This window comes from Vidua chalybeata, chromosome 5, assembly GCF_026979565.1.
Source record: "Vidua chalybeata isolate OUT-0048 chromosome 5, bVidCha1 merged haplotype, whole genome shotgun sequence".
NCBI lineage: Eukaryota > Metazoa > Chordata > Aves > Passeriformes > Viduidae > Vidua > Vidua chalybeata.
The window spans coordinates 46,496,578-46,516,282 of record NC_071534.1 but is presented as its reverse complement, the minus strand read 5'-3'; the positions used below and the strand labels follow the sequence as shown (position 1 = coordinate 46,516,282).

Below are 19,705 nucleotides of genomic sequence, written 5' to 3'. Positions count from 1 at the left end.
ACTAGGTTACTTATTTATTTTCTAGGTAATTCTGAATTAAATAGAACAAGCATTAATTAATTTTGAAATAGCATGGATACAGTGCTTTGAGAGGTGTGTGAAACTCCTATTGTGAGCTAGTTTTGCCAGTCACACTTTTCAGCTGGACAGTGGCCTATCTGGCTCCTTGATGGAGATCTTAGGTCTATGAAGATCTCTGAAGGTTCAGCACTCAAAAGAGGTTTTAAATTGCTTAAGAGGTGATCTGTAAGTGTAGAGTAGAAGTGTTTAGTGCCTTCAACTTTGTGGTATGGTATGGTCACGAGTATGAAAAGTTTAATACACAAAATCAAATATTAACTTCAGGATGTGGTCAAAAATTCAAGACTTTTCTTTTTATTCTATTAGACTTGCCTACCACAAACTGCTATTTAATTTACAGTTACTGATTGCTTAATAGAAGACTTTATGTATCTTATTTGTCTAGTAACTACTAGTTTTGTCATTAAACGTTCCTCTATATTTTACTGCATGTTTGGTTACATAAGCAAACATTTCTTGATTCATAAATAAATGTTTAACTCTAGAGTATAGAGTTAATGCCATATTTGCACCTGGATTATAATGTATTGCTTGAAAAATTAGTATACAGTGGATTATAATATACTGATTGAAAAAAAATAATGCATAACTTTTCTGTGTTCTGGGTATCAGTTTGAAATTGAATGCTTCAAGACTCTTTGTAGTTACTATAAAAATCTCAACAGATAGGAAGGACTGTTTGCATTTTCAACTCAGTATTGGAGTGTGATTCTGGATTTGAAGTTCCTATATCTGGTGTGCCTGTTTGTGTCTTCTTAAAGCTCACTATGTTAAAGTATGGGGGAGGAAAAACCACAGCAAAACAATGCACTGCCATGCTACTTGCTCAAACGAAATTAAATGCCAGTGCCTTATGACCCATTATCTGCAGTTGTTTGGAGCTTGCATCCATGAAAAAACAGAGAAATGGATGTTGTATCAAAATCAGTATTGACGTTAGGTCAACAGCAGATGCTTAGACAAGAATTAGTGAAAAATGCTGCTGGAGTATCACTGTGCTTGCTTACCATTCTGTCTTTTAGTGATTTTGTGGTCTAGAAACTCCCGAGTTAGAAATCTCATCTTTGAATATGAAGTTTGTCATGGATTTTCTTCCTGCAGTTTGCCCATCTGCATGAACTTCATGAACTTTAAGCTTAGTTACACATCTTATGAGGAAATAACATTTTTTTTCTTTTAAGCAGCTCTTTCTGTCTCATATTCTTGAAACAGCCAGAAGTTGTTATATATTTACCTTCCCTCTGTCAGTTGTGATTTTGTGGTAGTTTGTCCTCTCCTTGTTTCATCTGCCTTCTTCCGCCTTCTATTTCAGTGTTCCTCATACAAAAGCAGGACTGTATCTGTCCCACGTAGACAATTTGTGTATCTCTGTATTGGTAAATGAAAATAAACTAGAAGTGCTGACAGAATTGACATAATATAGGATGTGTGACAGAATTACTTTGTGATGAATTTTTCACTTTTGTTCTGCATCTCTCTCCTCATGGTCTATGGTGTAATTCACTTTTATTTTCTTGTCAGCTCAGAGCCAAGAAGCTGTTACTCTTAAAGGCAGCTCTTTTGTAACCCAAAGTTCACATCCCAGTGTGCTGGTAGTCATATCTGGGTCTGTTGCTGTATGTCTGAATTTAAGACCCCTTATCTGTGGATGCTTTTATCCCTCATCTGACTTCCAGGGACAGGTACAAATCTATGATTTGTTCAGAAGGAAATCAGCTGCTGTGAGAGCAAGATTTGGTCTTAGAAGGCATCACTACTTTGCTGTTACTAAGGGCAGGCTAGTTAAGAACATCTGGTCTTTACATATTTCTTCTTTCCCATCTCTCTTATTTCTTAAGCTTTTAGGAGAAGGGGTATTTGGAAATAGAATAATTGCTTCAGGATAGACCAGATAAAGTATTGAAATAAAAGAATGGTAATAAACCTCAGATTTTGTATTTGTGATATTTTCCTTCAGTAAGTGTTCATTCATTTACTTTTTACTTTTCCAATCGGCCATGTATTCAAACAAGTCAAGTGCAAATCACTGAAGCTTGCACTTTAGCAAGTGCAAGTCATTGAAGCATTTCACAGCTGTCTGGGCATGCAGTAGAACTCAGAGTATTGTGATGGAGAAACTACAACACTTTGTCTAAGTCGCATCAGAATTAATTTGCTACTGAGAATCACTTCAAACTTTGCTAGCGCTTCAATTGCTAGGAGTTGTGTTTGTGTTTCCCCGTGTGCTGGTAGGTCCCTGTTACTGCCATTTTCTGCTCTCTTTTGTCAGTAGGGTATGTCCTGTTCTGCATGTTTGTTTCTACAGAAGGCTCTCCTGAAAGCTCTGGAAAAGTGCCCCACAAGTTTTAGCAGAAACCCCTGTGGGGACTTGCCTGCAAGTTGGGTGTTTTTTCTGCTCTGGTGGTCAGCTGGTGACCTTGCTAGTACCATTTCTTATAAAGCATAGCTCTCTGAACTTGGATCATTTGGAAAATAATGACGGATGTCATTCAGTATTATACCCTAGGGTTTTTTTTTTGGTTGTTTGTTTTTTTGTTTTTTTTTGTCTAGTGTAATAACTTTCTCATATATGCTTGTTGAATAGCAAGTAGAATACATAATTTCTTGCACAGCTTCCCCATTTTGATAACATTAAATTTTGGCCACGCCCTTCCATCTCAAATGCCATCTCAGACTAGGGAGTATAAACACCTAATTTTAAACCTGACTCACTTTGATGATTGTACAAGTGTACTAGATGCTTATTTCTGAAAATTGCTATGATATCCCTAAACCAAACCTAAGTAGGGAGTAACCTGGATGGTTGATTTAAATCTTTAAAGTATACATCTATACTTGTCCATCAGGGCCAGTCTTTCTGTAAGTGGAGGACAAATGAGGTGAGGATTGTTCTTGCTTTGCACAGGAGGGAAAAAATAAAAAGGTTGTCACTGGAAAAAATCCTTGATTTACTGCTAATTAAAACAAAGTACATCAAAGAAATTGCCATAAGTGTGTTAGAAACACCAGCAAGCTCTTACTGGTGTGAGGACAAGTCTTACTGTAAGCTTCTTTCAGGCTTTAATAGACATTTATTATTACCTTATGGCTAATATACTTTTAAAGTATTTCCTTCTCATATAAAGATGCTACAAGATGGAACCATGCTGTGAAAAGTGTGTTGTTTGTCCAAGTTAAAGCTTAAAATATAGCTGTGTTCTTGAAAAGTTATTTTTATCTGTATTTGCTTGTAAGTTCAAAATGAGTACATATTTTTTATTCTGCAGATTGGCATATATTCTAGGTATTTGTGATTAAGAGACACAAAAGAAATTAGTTAATATCATACCAGGAAAGCATATTTCTTAGGACAGAAATACCCTTTCAGTAAGGTACGCCAAGGGTTTGCATGCTGTATAGGAATTGGGGCTAGCCATGACTGTCATTGATCTTGTTTTTTTAGCAGTACATTATATAAAGCAGGCTAGGAGAAGTGGATACTTAATAGCAAAGAAGGAAAATCATCAAGTTTAATTACTTTGAAATGCCAGAACTTAACCTGCAAGACTTCTTTTCAGCGAGGTGAGGAGCATGGAAATGAATCTGTCCCTAGAGATCAGCAGAAGAGTTTGTCTGAGATTTCCTGATCATAGTTGGTTTGATTCTTCAGTACTGTCCCTAGAAGCTAATTTACTGGGCCTGGCTAGATTAGACAGCAGTCAATGAGAGTTTGAATTTCTTTTTCAGTATACCCAAAGAAATCTCTTTTGTGGGTTTAACTTTCATGGCTTTTTCATGTAATGTCATCTGCAGTACTTGCCATGGATGTGAATGCTGGTAGAAACCTTTAAATCTTTCATTTCTAAAATGTTTGTTGTGTTAATGCTCATGCACAGAAACCTGAAAGCAAAACTTCCTAGGGACTTTAATTTCACAGAGCAAATGGAACAAAATCCATGGACTGATATTTCTAGTTTCTCAAGAACCCTACAGCCTCTTCCTGCCCCAAAACTTGGAATTTTGTGTTTATGACTACAGAAAGGAGAACTTGTTTTTATTATGTGCAGATAATCTCTTGATGCATTATGTAACTTTCAAACTGGATGGGGATTTTGCCATGGAGATAATGAGAGACTTTGTATCTGATGTGCAATTTTTTTGTTTTGTTTTGTTTAGTGGGAGACTTCGATAAGATCTGGCGTGAGCACTGTGAGGATGAGGAAACTCTGTGTGAATATGCTGTGGCAATGAAAAACCTTGCAGATAATCACTGGGCAAAAACATGTGAAGGGGAAGGCCGAATTGAATGGTGTTGCAGGTAAATAATGTATTTGAAACATGCAGTTGCACGTTTTTACTTGCAATTATTTATAATACAAAGCTTAATCGTTTTTTCTTTTTGTCAATATTTAACATTTGTTCTATAGCATATTAATAATTTATTGCTTTCTTAAAGAAATACCTTCTTAGCATTCCAGCTTACAAAGGAAATAGCTTATGAAGTGTTTCGTTATTAGGTGATCCATTTTTTAAGTATTTTCAACAAACAATTTTTTTTTTCTCAAATACTGAAGCTGTTTGCAAATAAACCTTTGAAGTTATTTTCCATGCTTCTGAACCTAAGCTGAATAAATGCAGTAAATGTAACTCAAGTTTAATTTTCAGAGGTTTGGTTTGATTTGTACATATAATAATGTTTGATCTCTACATGCAGATTTCTGGTGCTTAATTTTCAATTCTTAATCTCCTGTAACAGACTTTACCCCTGAAAAACTTGTTTTAAATGTGTTTGAAACTCTAAAATTCCTATTAGTCATAAACATCTACTTTTTGTTGGGCTATCTGAACTGTAAAGTCATGAAACGAGGAGCTAAACTATTTCAGTCCCTGAAGAAAATAAATAGTAAAAAGAGGAGAGATGTTGGTCCTGCATACAATTGGCATCTAAGACATTCTGCGGAATCTGTACAGCAGAATAAAACAAAATGCTGTTGAGTTTTAAATGGGAAGAGAGTGTATCAATGGTCTTGTGATTAGGAAGAGAGTGACTTCAGAAAACCAGAAAGTACTCTTGTGTGCCAGTTTATAGGTCCTGCAGGTGAGTGTTGCAAAGTGCTGCACAAAGAACAGTTGATGTGGTATTGCTAAATTTAAATTCTATTGAGCCCATAAAACAAGAGGGAATTGACTGTGAAACAGTTGATCTTGGTGGCAGCTTGAGATCTTCTGTGGCTTCTGGAAATTGAGCAAGTAATAATAAGCTGAGGTTTTTTCCCTGGCATAAACTCCTAAATATTTGAAAACCATTCCTTTACTTACCAATGTTTTATCCTTTAGCTTAGGAAAAAAAGTCATAGTTAAGTGTTTCTTCATAGGCGCCTTTCTGGACATGCTTTGTGTATCTATATCGCAATTACATGAGAGGTGCCTCAGTTAAAAAACACTAAGCCCAAAACTGGACAGAGCATTTCAGTGGCTTTGTCAGGGATAAATCAAATAGGTTTTATTGAGGCTGTAGTAGACTCTCGCTTATGCTATTGACTTTGTTTGGTGGGGGTTTGATATTTTGTTGTTTTCAGATTTTGTTTGGCTTTTTTTGTTGGTTTTGTTCTTTTGTTCGTGTGCGCATGTTGTTTTTTGGTAATTGGCACAGCACTGACTTTCGCTCCTTTGACCCCCTGCTGCCTATTTCTGTGTTACAGGCTTCCTGAGTTGCTAATTGTTTACTTGTATTTGTGCTATTCATTACTTCTGTGGAAATGCTGATACTTATATTTCTCTTTACTACATTGCACACCCTTGAATCATATTGAATTCTAATACTGTGATTTCTTGCAACGTCTTCCTCCCACCCTGCCCTGGTTTGGCATCGTTCTCAGATCACTTACAAGGAACTGAAACCAGCTGTTCCACAGTTCAGGTTATCTGTGAAAAAAATAGTTGTACTGGACCCAGGGCAGATTACATGGAACATTGCTTGATATTTTCTTACAATTTGATTGTCTGCTAATATGTGAAACATTTTAAATAGAGCTGCGTGTTCTTTTATTTCAGCTAAGTAGCTTGTGGCAAGTTTATCTGTTATCCTGTAGGACAGGATAATGTTGTGGACAGTGATTACTTGTATATAGAAGGTTTTGTGCTCCCACTTGGTTTCTGTTATAGATAATTTTCAAAGTAAACATTGAATTAAATGTCTAGTTTGGGCTTTGCAGCCTGAGCTCATATTAGGAAGAGAATCCACCCACTAAGAGACACTAAAATGCTTTGTCTTTGTATAAAGCTTCAGATAAAGCTCAAAGCTTTTCAGTTTGCAAAGTCAAGGGATCAGGAGTTTTTACATTAGTAGAAAAAGAGAAAGTACTTTTCACTTCTCAGATTATACCAAGGCCTGGATTGCTAAATACGCGAACATATCAGATTGACTTTGTGTTCTGCAATTTTTTGTCCCCTCTCACAGGGCCAAGAGGTGTGCCAGACAGGTGGCAGGTCCCATTGTTGTTACTCTGCCTTGTGCCTGGGTGCAGAATTGCATGCAAAAGAACTTGGCATGAGATTTATGTGAAAGCTTTTGCTCAGTGCTTATTACTATGTTACCATGACAGCAGGAAGGTAGCTGTTTCATATTAGATGAATTTTAATTTGTGAGTGGAGTGCTGAAAATAGATTGGAACCACCAGTGTATGCCTCCTGAAGAAAGAAGAGACTGAGTTTTGTTTTAATTTGAAGGATGATCTTTTCAGCGATCTGAAATTGAGAAGTGCTTTTTCCATTAGTTAAAAGGAAAAAAAAAGTACAAAAGACTTGGTGGGTTTTTGTTCTTTCCTTCATTCTCCTTGTATTCTCCTTGGAACTGATAAAATAAATCAGATAGCATAGCATATGACCACTAGAGAAGCTATGCATACTTCTCAGGATCAAGAATAACAATTTTGTTTTGCTTTCAAAAGCCTTTTTGTTGAAGACACTAGAAAAATTCTGACATTAACTCTTAAACCAGATGACATAAAACTTACTGTCTTACTTCTTCATTAGTGTTGATTTAAAGAACATATATCCAGACTCTAGAAACTGTAAAAGATGGAAAGCAGTACCTGATAGACTGTGCTGGTGGCCCTATGCTGACTTGTATAGGGCCAATTTTGTTTATTGTTTCAGGAAAGCATTACAGAACTATTAAGTGGGGAGAGGCACGGGGGAGGAGGGATTAAAACTATCCGCTTTCAGATCCAAGTTTATGATCCCCTGAGTGGTGGTGTAAAAAGCCTGGGCAACACTCAACTGTTCCTTCCTTTGTATACATTTAGAAAATTGAATGCAAGTAGCAAGGGTATTTTCAAATTAACACTTCTGTGTCTCTTTCATTTATACTACAACACAAAACTTAAAACAGGTTAAGATAGTGTTTACCCTGAGAAATTGTTGTAACTGTAACTTTTGCTGGCATAGATAGGCTGGTGAACCTTTGTATGCGCAATGAATGCCAGCTTGTTCTGGTTCTAGTTAGAACAGAATAAGCCAGACCAGCAGGTTTGCTTCTTTCTGTTGCTTTTGTCTCAGTGTTAAGACTTGTGTTGACTTGACTGTTTTTTTTTAAAGAGCAAAAAATAAAATCTTCTAATCATCATGACAAAACACTATCTAGACCTGTGTTTTTTAAAAAGTCTTCTGACTGTTTAATGAGTAAAGAAATACAGTTCTGATGAAATTAATGACAGGTGAGTACAGAACTATTTGGAAACATTTGCAGGGAATATATGTGAGAAGCTTATCTTAAAAATGTGATTTACTGAGAAGGATTCTCAGATTGTCAGAGTTTGTCTCTGTATCCATAACTAATTAATATTTTTATTAGCACTCTGCTAGAGTAGAGAGTATTTATTAAATTTGGAAATGAGACCAAAGAGAGAGGTACTGTCACTCTGAGAGCAGAATTAAAATTATTGCAGTTATAAACTATACTAGACATTATCTACTGTATTAAATATCAGCTCTTCAAATAAAGGCCAGGGAATAATTGATTGTGTCAGTTTTTCAAAAAACTGTTTGGATTCTGAAGCAGGCCATAAACTGAATTTGAAGTGGTCATGGGATGCTTTTGCAGTAGAGGCAAATATCATACTTAAGTGTGTTAATGAGATTGTCCACAAGATATGTAAAGTATTACTCTGACTTTATTTAGCGTTGCTCTTAGCTAAAATATCACCTTAGCCACTGCATTTAAAAAATAACAAACAGCAGCTCAACTCCAAGAAAGATAAAGAAATTATCAAAAACCTTCTGTTTTTTCCACAAAAGCCTTGGTGTTCTTTTCTAGAAACTGGAGCTGTCTAGTCAGAAGAAGAGAAGGCTAAGTAATCTATTAGAGGATCTTTGAGAAGAACAGATCTCTGCTAGAACTGGAAAACTGATCCTGTTTAATTGGAAGATTGAATGAGTGTTTGCAAGTCCCTTCAGCACTGTTTTACAGGTCTTTTTGATGAATACAATTAGTGGAGCAGTTCACTGCAAGGAGAATGGAACTGAGGAAGGTGGCAGAAACAGGAGGAGGGGAACAATTTAAAATGGGAAAGGACGATGTTCAATGTTTACATTTATATGACAGTCAACTTTTTGCTGTTAAACACATTGTTTGCTGATGATACTAAATTGTGAGGAGCTGTTAACTCCCTTGAAGGCAGACAGGCTCTCCAGAGAAACCTCAACAAATTAGAGGGCTGGGCAATCACCAACTGTATAAATTTTAACAAAGACAAGTGCCAGATTCTGCACCTGGGATGGGGCAGCCCTGGATACATGGATGGACTGGAGAATGAAAAACTGGACAGCAGCGCTGCGGAAAGGGACCTGGGGCTCCTGGTCGATGGCCAGTTGAATGTGGGTCAGCAGTGCCCTGGCAGCCAGGAGGGTGAACCTTGTCCTGGGGTGCATCAGGCACAGCATCACCAGCTGGGCAAGGGAAGGGATTGTCCTGCTCTGCTCTGCAATGGGGCAGCCTCGCTTCAAGTGCTGGGGGAAGTGTTGAGTGCCACAGTATAAGAAAGATAGAAAGTCTTGGTCTGTTCAGCCTGGAGAAGAGGAGCTGAGATGAGACCTCATTGCAGTTACAAATTCCTTGTTAGGGGAAGAGGAAGGGCAGACACTGATCTCTGTGGTGCCCAGTGATAGGACCTGAGGCAATGGCCTGAAGTTCTGTCAGGGAGGTTTAGACTGAATATTAGAAAAAGGTTCTCCACCCAGAGGATGGTTTGGGCACTGGAACAGACTCCTGAGGAAGGTGGTCACAGCACTAAGCCTGACAGGGTTCAAGAAAAGTTTGAACAATACTTTTGTGTACATGGTGTGACTCTTGGAGCCGTTCTCTGCACGTACAGGAGTTGCACTTCAGTGACCCTGATAGATCCCTTCCAACTCGGGATATTCTATGATTCTATGACTACTCTGTTCTGACAAGAGCATCATTTGTTTGTTGAACACTAGAGCAAATTAAAGCAATGCTCATATGATAACTGCTGACTATTTTCAAGTTCTTTGAATCCTCTGGCAATAAAAGATACTGCTTCCAGAAGCTGGCTTGGGGTGGCCACAGTCCAAGAGAAACATATGATTGATTACAGATCTAGTTGCATTTCTCAAAAGGAAAATGTCTCAAACCCCCTAGAATTGAGACCAAATATCAAAGTGGAAAAATGTGTTGTATACAAGTTTCTCAACTTGAAGTTTAAAAAAAATACAATGATGCTGATAAAAAATTTTGATAGTTTACATTGAGAAACCTGCTGTTATCACCCATGATGAACACCATTTCCTTAACTTGAAGCTGGGCACACATGACAATCATGAAATATTTTCATTCTAAGGGAAGCCTGGCTGCTTTTCTAGGTATCATTAATGTGTTCAAGGGCAGTTGATACTTCTCCCTCCCTTTGCTTTGGAGGCTGGGAGGTGGATGGGTTAAACCTGTAGAAGCATTTGCAATTTTATTTTTTTTCAGGCTAGCAGCTCTGAGAGTGGGCATTTATAAACTTGTTCTTCAGTGTGTAGGAGGAGGGGAGATATGTTTTGCAGCAGAAACCATGATGAGAAGTCCAGACATTCCTTCAGCACTGAAGGGAAGATTGCCATTTCTCTGTACCCTCCCTAAAGCCATCTTCAGTATTAGGTTTTGGTTAGTAAAAATTCTAAGGAACATGAGTCAAGCTCACATTTTCCTCATTATTAAGCAGAAGGAAAGAGTCAATAAAACTGGGTGCTTGAAATCCTCAAGCATTGATTACAGCTATCAGAAACTGCTTTTTGCCATTATAAAAGTTGACCACAGCAGCTTTCATTTAGTTGTTCATTACTACTTGAGCAGAAGAATTAATTAATGGTTCTGTTATGTTTTTTTAATTTCGTACAGTGTTTCTTGGCAATGTCCCCCTCATTTTTTTTCATTTTATATTCTATTGAAATTCATGGATTTAGTCTTTCTTTTAGAAAATAAACCTTCTCTTTTATTGCTGTAGAGTATTAACAAAATCACCCGTATTCATATTGGCTTTTCTGAGATTTCCTTTATGTGTCCAACCCAACTGCCAGACAGAGCGGGGGAGTCAACTGGAAGAGGTTATTTACCGTTTAAGATTTGAAATATGGAAAATAAGTTTCACTGAGGAAATAAAAGTATTTAATTTTTTAATTTCTTTTTTAAAGCAAAGACATTAACTGCACACTTCACCCAGAAACCTAACCTGTCTCTCATCGAGGAAACTGAAACAGTTTAGACCTGAAATACTTATTTCGCAGTTTGTGTGAACTGTAGCAAGTGTCAGCTCAGATAGCATTAACATTGCACAATTCTTCACAAGCAGGTATGTTAATTGTAGAGCTAATATTATGTCATCAGAGACTGAATGTTTAATTGTCAGTTAAAAATGGAGCTGTGTCAGTTTTTAGAATTACAAAATAGATTCCTTAATTTTTACCTTGTAGATAATTGAGATGCTCTGTTTCTTACTTAAGACAGTTGTTAAATATAGAATCTTTATATAACTGCAGACTCAAAACCAGGGTGATCAATGATTGCTTTAATGGCTGCAAAGCTAAACATCTGGCTACATCAACAAGTTACCATGGGGTAAACTACAGAGTGCATTATTTCTCCTAACTACCAGTGCAGTGAGTACCTATGTGCTTGCTGTTTCCCCACAGGAAGTGTAAGGGGACTAAGTTACTTCTATAGGGGGAGTACATAGACAAATCCTCTGAGAGTTCAGGAGCAAAAAGGACAACATGTAGTAATCATGCTAGAATGACTGTGATGTCAGAAAAGCATAAAGGGAAGATAACCCACAGTGGTTATGAAGTGTAGTGTGATCTGAAGTTTTTTTGTTTGGATTGGGTGGATTTGGCTGGGGTTTTTTGGTACCCTGTGGTACTGCACCAGCATGCAGAGCCTGGGGTCTGAATGTGAAGAATTTTATCTATTCTTGGGCCTTCCTGTGGCACTCGCCAGTTGTGCACCAGGGAAAATGAAGAAGTAGGAGATGCTTCTCTTTGTGGTTGACTTTGATAGTCAAATGAGGAAGATCTGTTATGAAGAATATAGAATTATGAGAACTCAGTTGACATGATGGGGTAGAAAGATGGAAGAAACACTCATTTGCATCAGTACCAAGAATGAGGAAGATATGGCTTCTCAGTGACAAGAGGAACTCACACTTTACAAATAAGTACTTTTCCTGTGCTCATTAAGTGTTAAGCTGGGTAGCATACCAGCTTCTAGGGAATTAAAAAGTTGATAACATGAATAGTTGAGGAAAAAAAAGAAAACATTCTTCCAAGGTTGAGCATTCTGTCATGTCCATGAGCAGGGAGCTTGGATCAGATGACCCTCTGGGGTCCCTTCTAACCTGACCCATTCTGTGTTTGCACATTTCTGACTCAAGGTGCTTCTTTCTTACCTATGTTGGGTTGAAGTTATTTCTATCTGTACCTGTTTGTGTATGTTTCTATCAAGGAAACTCAATGCCACTCCAATGATATTTTTTTTTTTGTCCTTCACATCTTATGTCATGAAGAGCCTGGGTATATTTGATGCCTAAAATATCACCAAACCTTAGATAAGCCCTGTGTATTCCAAGTCTTTGTCACTATTTATGATTTAAAGGCACTATTATATCAGCATGTCCATCCTTAAATCTGTGATGTGAAGTGTCATTATCTTGTTCCTGCTTTGTATAAGATATTCTTAAACTACACTTGAATTTATTTTTTGTGTAATGTTGCTTCAAACCTCTGCAGTTTTGTTAGAGGAAAATGGAGTGAATTTCAAGAAAACATCATAAAAATGAGTTGTTCAGAAAACATTATTCAAACAAATATTATTTCTGTTGAAATTTCCGTGCAAATACTTGGATGGCAAATTTAATTAAACTGAATTGTGCAGGGTGAATCTGGCTTTTTAATTTCACAGAAGCAATTTTTTTTTCAGTTCTAATTATATTTTGGGGATGAAATTCAGTTACTCTCAAACACAGTGCTTGCTTATACGCTAATGCTGACTACTGATTGAAGAACACAAGTGCTATTTAACTTCTTTTGTAACATTAATTTCTTTAAACTGGCTAATATTTCTGTTCTAGTTCCAATAAGAAAAATAAGTAAATATGGGGAAAAACTGAAAGCTAAAATAAGTCTTTGACAAAAATACAGATACTATCTGTTACTTAAAACAAAAAATGCCTGGGCAATCTCAATTAAAATTAAAATCTGCTGGATGTAAGTTTGCACATAAATCTGGATTAGGTTTCTTTTCCCCTAGTTTATGTGCCAGCAAGACACACATTTCAAAACCTTGTGTTGACAGGGAGCTAGTTGCTAACTCCTTGCAGAACTGAGCTGAAGTTACCTTCTGGTGATGTTCTAATAAGACTTCTGCTGTCTTACTCTAAAAGTCTATCCAAATTAAAATATTTTAAATCTATTTATTCAGCTGTGACTTATGGCATAATTTGGAGGCAGCAAAAAACCCCAACAACCCACCACTTGATTTTGTGTTGTTGGGTGTATCACATCTTTTTTTAAAGCTCATTTACCAAAGTTGAACTAAAACCCAGATTTGTTTAAAAGCTGATAGCACTTGTATCACTTAACCCTCTGGTATGTATCTTAGCTGTAGTGACTAACAAGAGCATTCCATTTTCCTGGGGAATTTTTCTTTTTGTCTTTTCAGTGTGTGCCGAGAATATTTTCAGAATGGTGGAAAAAGAAAAGCACTTGAGAAAGATGAAAAAAGAGCACTTCTTGCTTCTAAAACCACTCCAGCTTTAAATGTTCCTCAGACTCCCAAGATTGAAGATCCTTTGCCAAACTTTGGCTTGACAAATCATGAAGCTGTGACAGAAGAGTAAGTTTTACTTGTTTTGACTTTTTTTCCCCTTTTTTGAGTGTTAAAACTTAGCCTGACATTTTTTTCCCCATAACATGTTAGATCAGTCTGATGTATTTTTATTAGTTAAGAAAGGTAATTTTCATGTGAATATATACATTTCAAGAGCTGTTTATGTTGTAGTATATTTTGGTGAAAGCCATGAAAAAATTGCTTGAGAATGACAACTTAGTCATCTTCATTTTAGTGCTAGAGCAATTTCACTTTAGTATGTCATTGGTGTGCAATGCAATTTATATTAAATCTTGAGGTGAAATAAGTGAGATGTTAATTAAGTTAGAATCTAATGGCTGTTCAGCACTGTTGAAAAGTCAATTGCTTATGTAAGTTCTTAGTGCCAAATGTAAATATCAGAGTACTTAAAACTTTCTCTTCATAAATAATTGCAGAGAAACGCTTGATTCCAATTACACACTTCAAAAGCAATTTGGAATTACAACCCATAATTTTTAATGTGCTAGCTTTCTGATGACTGGCTCTGCAGAACTTCTAGTATCCTTGAGATATTTTCCAAACAACTGTTTTAATTTTGTTTGTGACCTTCAACTCAAGCAAGAATTTTATTTTTGGTATCCAAGACTAACTTTATTATTTCTGAAGTCCCACCCTCCATTTTTTTTCCTAAATAGCGTGTTATGTTTGTGACTATTCCATGTGTGATGGAAAAAAAAATTCATATTTTGCAAGTATAATGAAATAATGAATGCATAAGCATAGAATCTCTGAAAGTTATACTTATGACTTCTTTCATATTCTTTATAGATTAGTTCTTAGAACTTCCTGCAGCAGTGTTTTTTCTGTTGTGTAAAGAGGTTTTTTTCCTTTATTGTAGGCTGTCTGCTGTGATCAGCACTTACTTGAAGCTAGGTGTAATATGAGTTAGGGAAAGAATGACGTGTTACTAGTAGGTGTGCCTGTCCTTAGGAGCTGGTGTCTTTTGTGTCTCTCATGTTTGCTTAAAGCAATAGCTTTGATGATCATATTCATTTTAAAGCTGCCTACCAGTGGGAGGCATTGTCAGGATAAAGCACTGGTTCTCTCTTTGCATCTCTTTGGTCTCTCTTTGATCTGTCTTCATGCGTTCTGCAGTTAATAGTGCTGTTGCAGGGCTAACTTCACTTGCCTTCTTGCTACCAGTTGTTTGTAGCCCTCCCTTTTGTTCTAATGTGTACAGAAAGAAGTTAATAGAGAATTTTTATAAATTATTTTTAGAGCATTTGTTAGTATAGTGAGTGCTGATGATTTTTATTTTCATTCTCAAAACTTTAAAAATATGCACACCTTATAAGACATACCTGGCAAAGGCAAGTTTTATAATATTTACCTGAGTAAGCTACAAATGACAGTAAGTTCTTAGTAGCTGTACAGACCTTGAACAAGGCATAACTGGTCTAAGTTACTGCTCAGAGAAATCAAAATTCATTTTTTTCTTGATGCCTTACAGAAGAAATTACAGAGTTTATCAGAAAGCAAATGGATTGTGTATTATACAAAGCAGAGATCCCTCCTGAAATGCTTTTTCATGTCTACACTGATCTAGTAGTGAAGTCTCAAACTTGGTACAAGGGATATGGGGGGAACCTACACAGTGTATAAAGACTGTCACTCCATTCTGGTCGTGTAACACTACAAGATTGTGGGTTGGTCTATCAGTATGACTAAGCCTGTGACTCTTTGTTTTACTCTGGTAGGTGTAAAGACAATAATTCTGTTCATCCCACATATAATCCTCTCTCAAGTAATATATAAATAAGGTAGTTTTTATAAATAGGAAGACAGAATACATCATAGTGATTTTTTTCACTATACCACAGGTGAAGTGGCTGTCCTGGAAATTAGAGGCTTCTGGGATTTGCTGCTTAATTTTAATCTGTACAAGTATTTCATTGAACATTTCAAAGGGAACATGTTTAGATCTCTAGAGGCTCTCTCTTTTTTATAGGAAGTTTTCTTTGCACTGTAGCATCCTGTTTCTTCCTTGTTATGTTTCCTGTGGTCCTGTGTGTCCATTGATTTGTTGTTACCATATTAAACTCTCATATAGAATGTAAGTATTCATACAGGCATACATTTTTGTGTTTGAGTGAGGAAGGATCTGCCATTAGTGTCTCCGTTTGCTAGACAAGGAGATACACTGGTCTGAGAAACCTCAGATTACCCTTATGTGGGAAAAGAGCTCTGATTTGACTTCAGCCCATGTTTGTGATGGATGGCTACTAGGATCTGCCTACACAGTATCCAAATTCCTGTTCCAAATCTGGAAAAATTGTTGTTTTCATCTTCATTCTGAAAACTCACTCAATACTGCTTGACTTACAGGGTGGCTTGGTAATGTTTGCAGCTTTAACTTAAAGGCAATTGTTGCACTGTTTGCCTTGGTCATGGTGGTGTTTTGAGAGAAGTGTGCCCTGGATATCTTCTGTTCCATGTAGAAGCAAAATGCTTGAACTTGCCATTATTTTTCAAAATGCAGCAAGACGTTTTGTCTTGCTTTTCCAACATCCTCCCTCTGGTAGGTTACCAGGAGTCTAGAAGGATCCCAGAGATCCCGGATCTCTTACTGCTGCTTAGAGGATTTTTTTTTTTTCCTTTCTGCTTTGTTGTTTCTATGAGTACAGCCATCGCTTGGTTTTATTCCTGCACCTCTGTTTCTGAAAGTTTTTTGCAGTTACCTGTCTCTCCAGGACTGAGCCTTTCCCAGAAACATAACAAATTATATTTTGGAGATGCCGATTGGTTCTGGCTACAGAAACTTGAAGCAAAAAACATTTTATTTCTGGAAGGTTATTAGCATTCTCATCTCTGTGAAGTCCCTATGAAAGCTGTGACTTTGTTTGCCTCTGTTAATGGATTTTGGATATTCCAAGGTGTTACAAATCGTCATGGAACTTTTTTAGATTGCAGCTCTGTAAATGATGCAATTTATGTAGTTGTTCTCTGTTTCCCTTTTCAACTCATGAAATTTTAACTCTGGTGTCTAGTGTGACTTCAAAATCAGTAAATACTACAAAAAGTTAAGCGAGAAACACGAAACTATATGAGAGCCTGTCTAGTAGACACAAAATTTGCCGTTTTATTTAGTTACTACAAGTGCACAAGTGAATAGTTATTACACCTGCTCTGAACAAAACTCCTCAGCTTAAGGGCCACCTACTTTAAGTAACTCAGCAATTGAAGTAAGGCATTCACTTCTATGAGTCACTACTGTGGTGTTCTGTGAGAATCTTTTGCATTAGTTACCTGAAATTGTAACTCAGAATACAGCTTTAAAAGTTACATTTGATAAAACTTAATTCTTGCTACTTCTTAGGTTCCTTCACTCCTTGGGAAAGATCAGATTACTTGATGTTGGTAGCTGCTTTAATCCATTTCTAAAGTTTGAAGAATTTCTGACAGTTGGCATAGACATTGTTCCAGCGGTTGAGGTATGTAATGTTTGCTGGTTTTAATATAAACTTGATCCTCAGATTTGTGGAATGCCTCAAAATAACTATAAAAGAGAACGTTTAATACTTACATACTTTATAAATATCTGATTTAGTAGGAACTAAACACTGCATCCTTTCCCATGAACAGGCTCTAAAGTCCTAGTTGTGTTTTCTTTTAAAAATATGATTTTTTTCCCAGAGCCATGCCTTTATAATGGCATTATTAATCTTGAAAATCTTGAAAATTTTATTAGCCATCTTTTAAGGGTATTGCCGATGAGTCCTTGCATCTTAAAAGGTATAAGTAATGATTAAGTAAGCTTATGGTTAGGTGAGAGCCTCTCAGAAGCTGCATTCACTGACAGTAGGAAATGATCAGTGGCTGTATTTGGTGAGTTTTTCTGGGGAGATTTAGTATTCAGAAGTGCACTATAAGGGAGCATTTCTGTTTATTGCTGGAAATATTTTTTGAGTTTCCAAAATCCAGAGGACAAATTTATCAGCATATTTGGGGTAAATCGCTTCATTTTCTCTAGGCAGTAAGGTTCTCAAATGCTTTAATTCTGCTGTAATTATATCTTCTTTCTGTCTTTTGCTCTTGACCCAACTTCTGTCAGCACTAATCGCATTTATCAACCACACAAAAGGATAAAGTGGAGTAAAAATGTTTAAAACATACACAGAAATACATTTCTGACAGAAAACAGAAAAGTGTTTGGTTATACACGCCTTGACTACTTACAGTTAAAAATCAGGCTCTGTTTAAATCTGTGGCCTAAGGTAACCCTCTTTAGAAGTGGAGAGGTGAAAAGAAGTGTACAGGTGAAGTAATACAGTTAACTGGAAAGTAATGTTCTCTTATTTGCTGCAGTGTGATTTATGTGCTAAATGCCTGGTAGTTTGTTGTTGTTAACCATGTTTAGTCCATTAACACCTCATTTGTATTTTTGCGTATATGCTGAGAGATACGGAAAGACATTCTTTAAAAATGTGAGTCTGATAAATTGCTTTCAAAAGCAATTCAATGTTAGTTCTATCTAAAACACAAACTTTGAGTAGATTTTGTCTTGCCTAATTTGAAACACAGGTGTCATGATTACTTTCCACGACTTTGGAAGCTGTAGGACTGTGCAGGGCTGTTGGGCATGACACAGGAGGTAAAAAAGACACGTGCCACTGAAATGGCAGCCTGTGGCATTTAAAATGGTAATACCTTGCAAGTGAATTTCTAGCTATGATAGATAGATCCTCAGTGTCTACATCTCAGGTTCTAAGTTCTAATTACAGTCAGTGAAGATCTATTAAAAATAGTCAAACCTAAATATCTGCTGTTCTTTGATGGTGAGGTGAATTGGGTCACTGTGTATTGACAAATTCTCCGGTGACTATAAGGGCAGCCTAGGTACCTAACATTACATGAGCTGAAACTAAACATTAATTTTTGAGTATGCCTAGTTAATATTCTTCTATCTACTAATCTGTTTTTCTGCTTTCCTAAGAAAGCTACATGTCTTCTCATAAAAATCAATTTAAATGTACAGTGACCAAAACCTTTATTGGGAAAAGTCCTGAAAAAGTAACTTCTGTGGATTTAATGGAGGAACATATGCAATTTCTATGTACTAACCAGTTCTTTAGATTCTCTCCCAGTAGAAGAGAACAATAAGATAATTGATTTCTGGTTGTCTGACATGGTTAGTAGCATAGCTTCATGGTTGGAGCTCCCAGAGTGCTAATGTACATGTGGTTGTACACTTGCTTATTCTGAGTATATATTATGTTATGTTATGTTATATTATATTATATTATTCTGAATAAGCAAGTATTCTTGATTATTCTTAGCCTGTCTTAGGCTCACCAACATCTTTGATTCTCTTGGATGCTTTGGCTTGTTCAGGGCACCTTGAAGCCTGGCTAGCAAGTGTTCTTGGAGGGACAGGGAGTACAGTTTGAGCAGTCAAACGGATCTGCTAGAATAAGCTTAGACCTGCCTCCAAAACAGAATTAATGAGACCCAATGTACTGAAGATAACTCCTTTTTGAGCTGTCTCAGTACCATAACCTTCTAAATAAATTTGTATTTTAAGGCTAGAAGTTGCCTGAGCTGATTTAAGGTTTTTAGAATAATAACCATAGGTTTTTTCTGGTAGTTAATGTCATCTCCTGATTTGAAAAATATATTTTGATAAGTTGTGTAAAAGCTGAAAATGAAATAAACTGGTAAAAATTTTTGATTTAGCAGATTTCTTAGGTAAAATCCTAAAGTACCTTTGAAAACAAATTGAAGCACAGAGGCTTCTTACAAAGCCAGTTTCTTAAATAATGTTGATCAGAGGGTTAAATAATTCTTTTTTTAATAAAAAAATATTATCCACCTTCATATAGAAATGCTTTGGATATAGACTAAGTAGTTGCATAATACTTCAATTTGTTTGGAGGAATAAGTAGGATGTAATTGTGGAAATACAAGGAAAGAAAGTGAAATGTTAGTTATGTAACTAAAGGATAAATGTCTTCAAAATTTTTAGAATCTCTGTTTCACATACAGAGAATACAAACTGTAGAATATGGAAATATATTTCCATTGATGGGTTTTGAGAGAGAGGGAAACTGCTTACTAAGAAAAGATTAGTATTTTCTTTAGTTAAGCAGCATGCACTCTCTTCCTGGTGTCCTGGGGTAAAGTACACTGAGGGAAATGTGCATTATTAGAAGCTAGGAGGATGAAAGCTGAGACTGGAGTGTGCAGCAGATGCTCCTCTCTTGGAGTAAATGTAGTCTGAGA

General features: G+C 36.5%; 1 protein-coding gene across 1 annotated transcript in view; it reads left to right on the top strand.

Moving 5' to 3' along the window:
* Positions 1-19,705, top strand: part of BMT2 (base methyltransferase of 25S rRNA 2 homolog) — a 31,723-nt gene that overhangs the window by 8,155 nt on the left and 3,863 nt on the right. Inside the window, exons 2-4 of the mRNA XM_053942476.1 lie at positions 4,237-4,378; positions 13,277-13,450; positions 16,803-16,917. Of these exons, the coding sequence (XP_053798451.1) occupies positions 4,237-4,378; positions 13,277-13,450; positions 16,803-16,917 (431 nt within the window). The remainder of the gene's footprint in view (positions 1-4,236; positions 4,379-13,276; positions 13,451-16,802; positions 16,918-19,705) is intronic.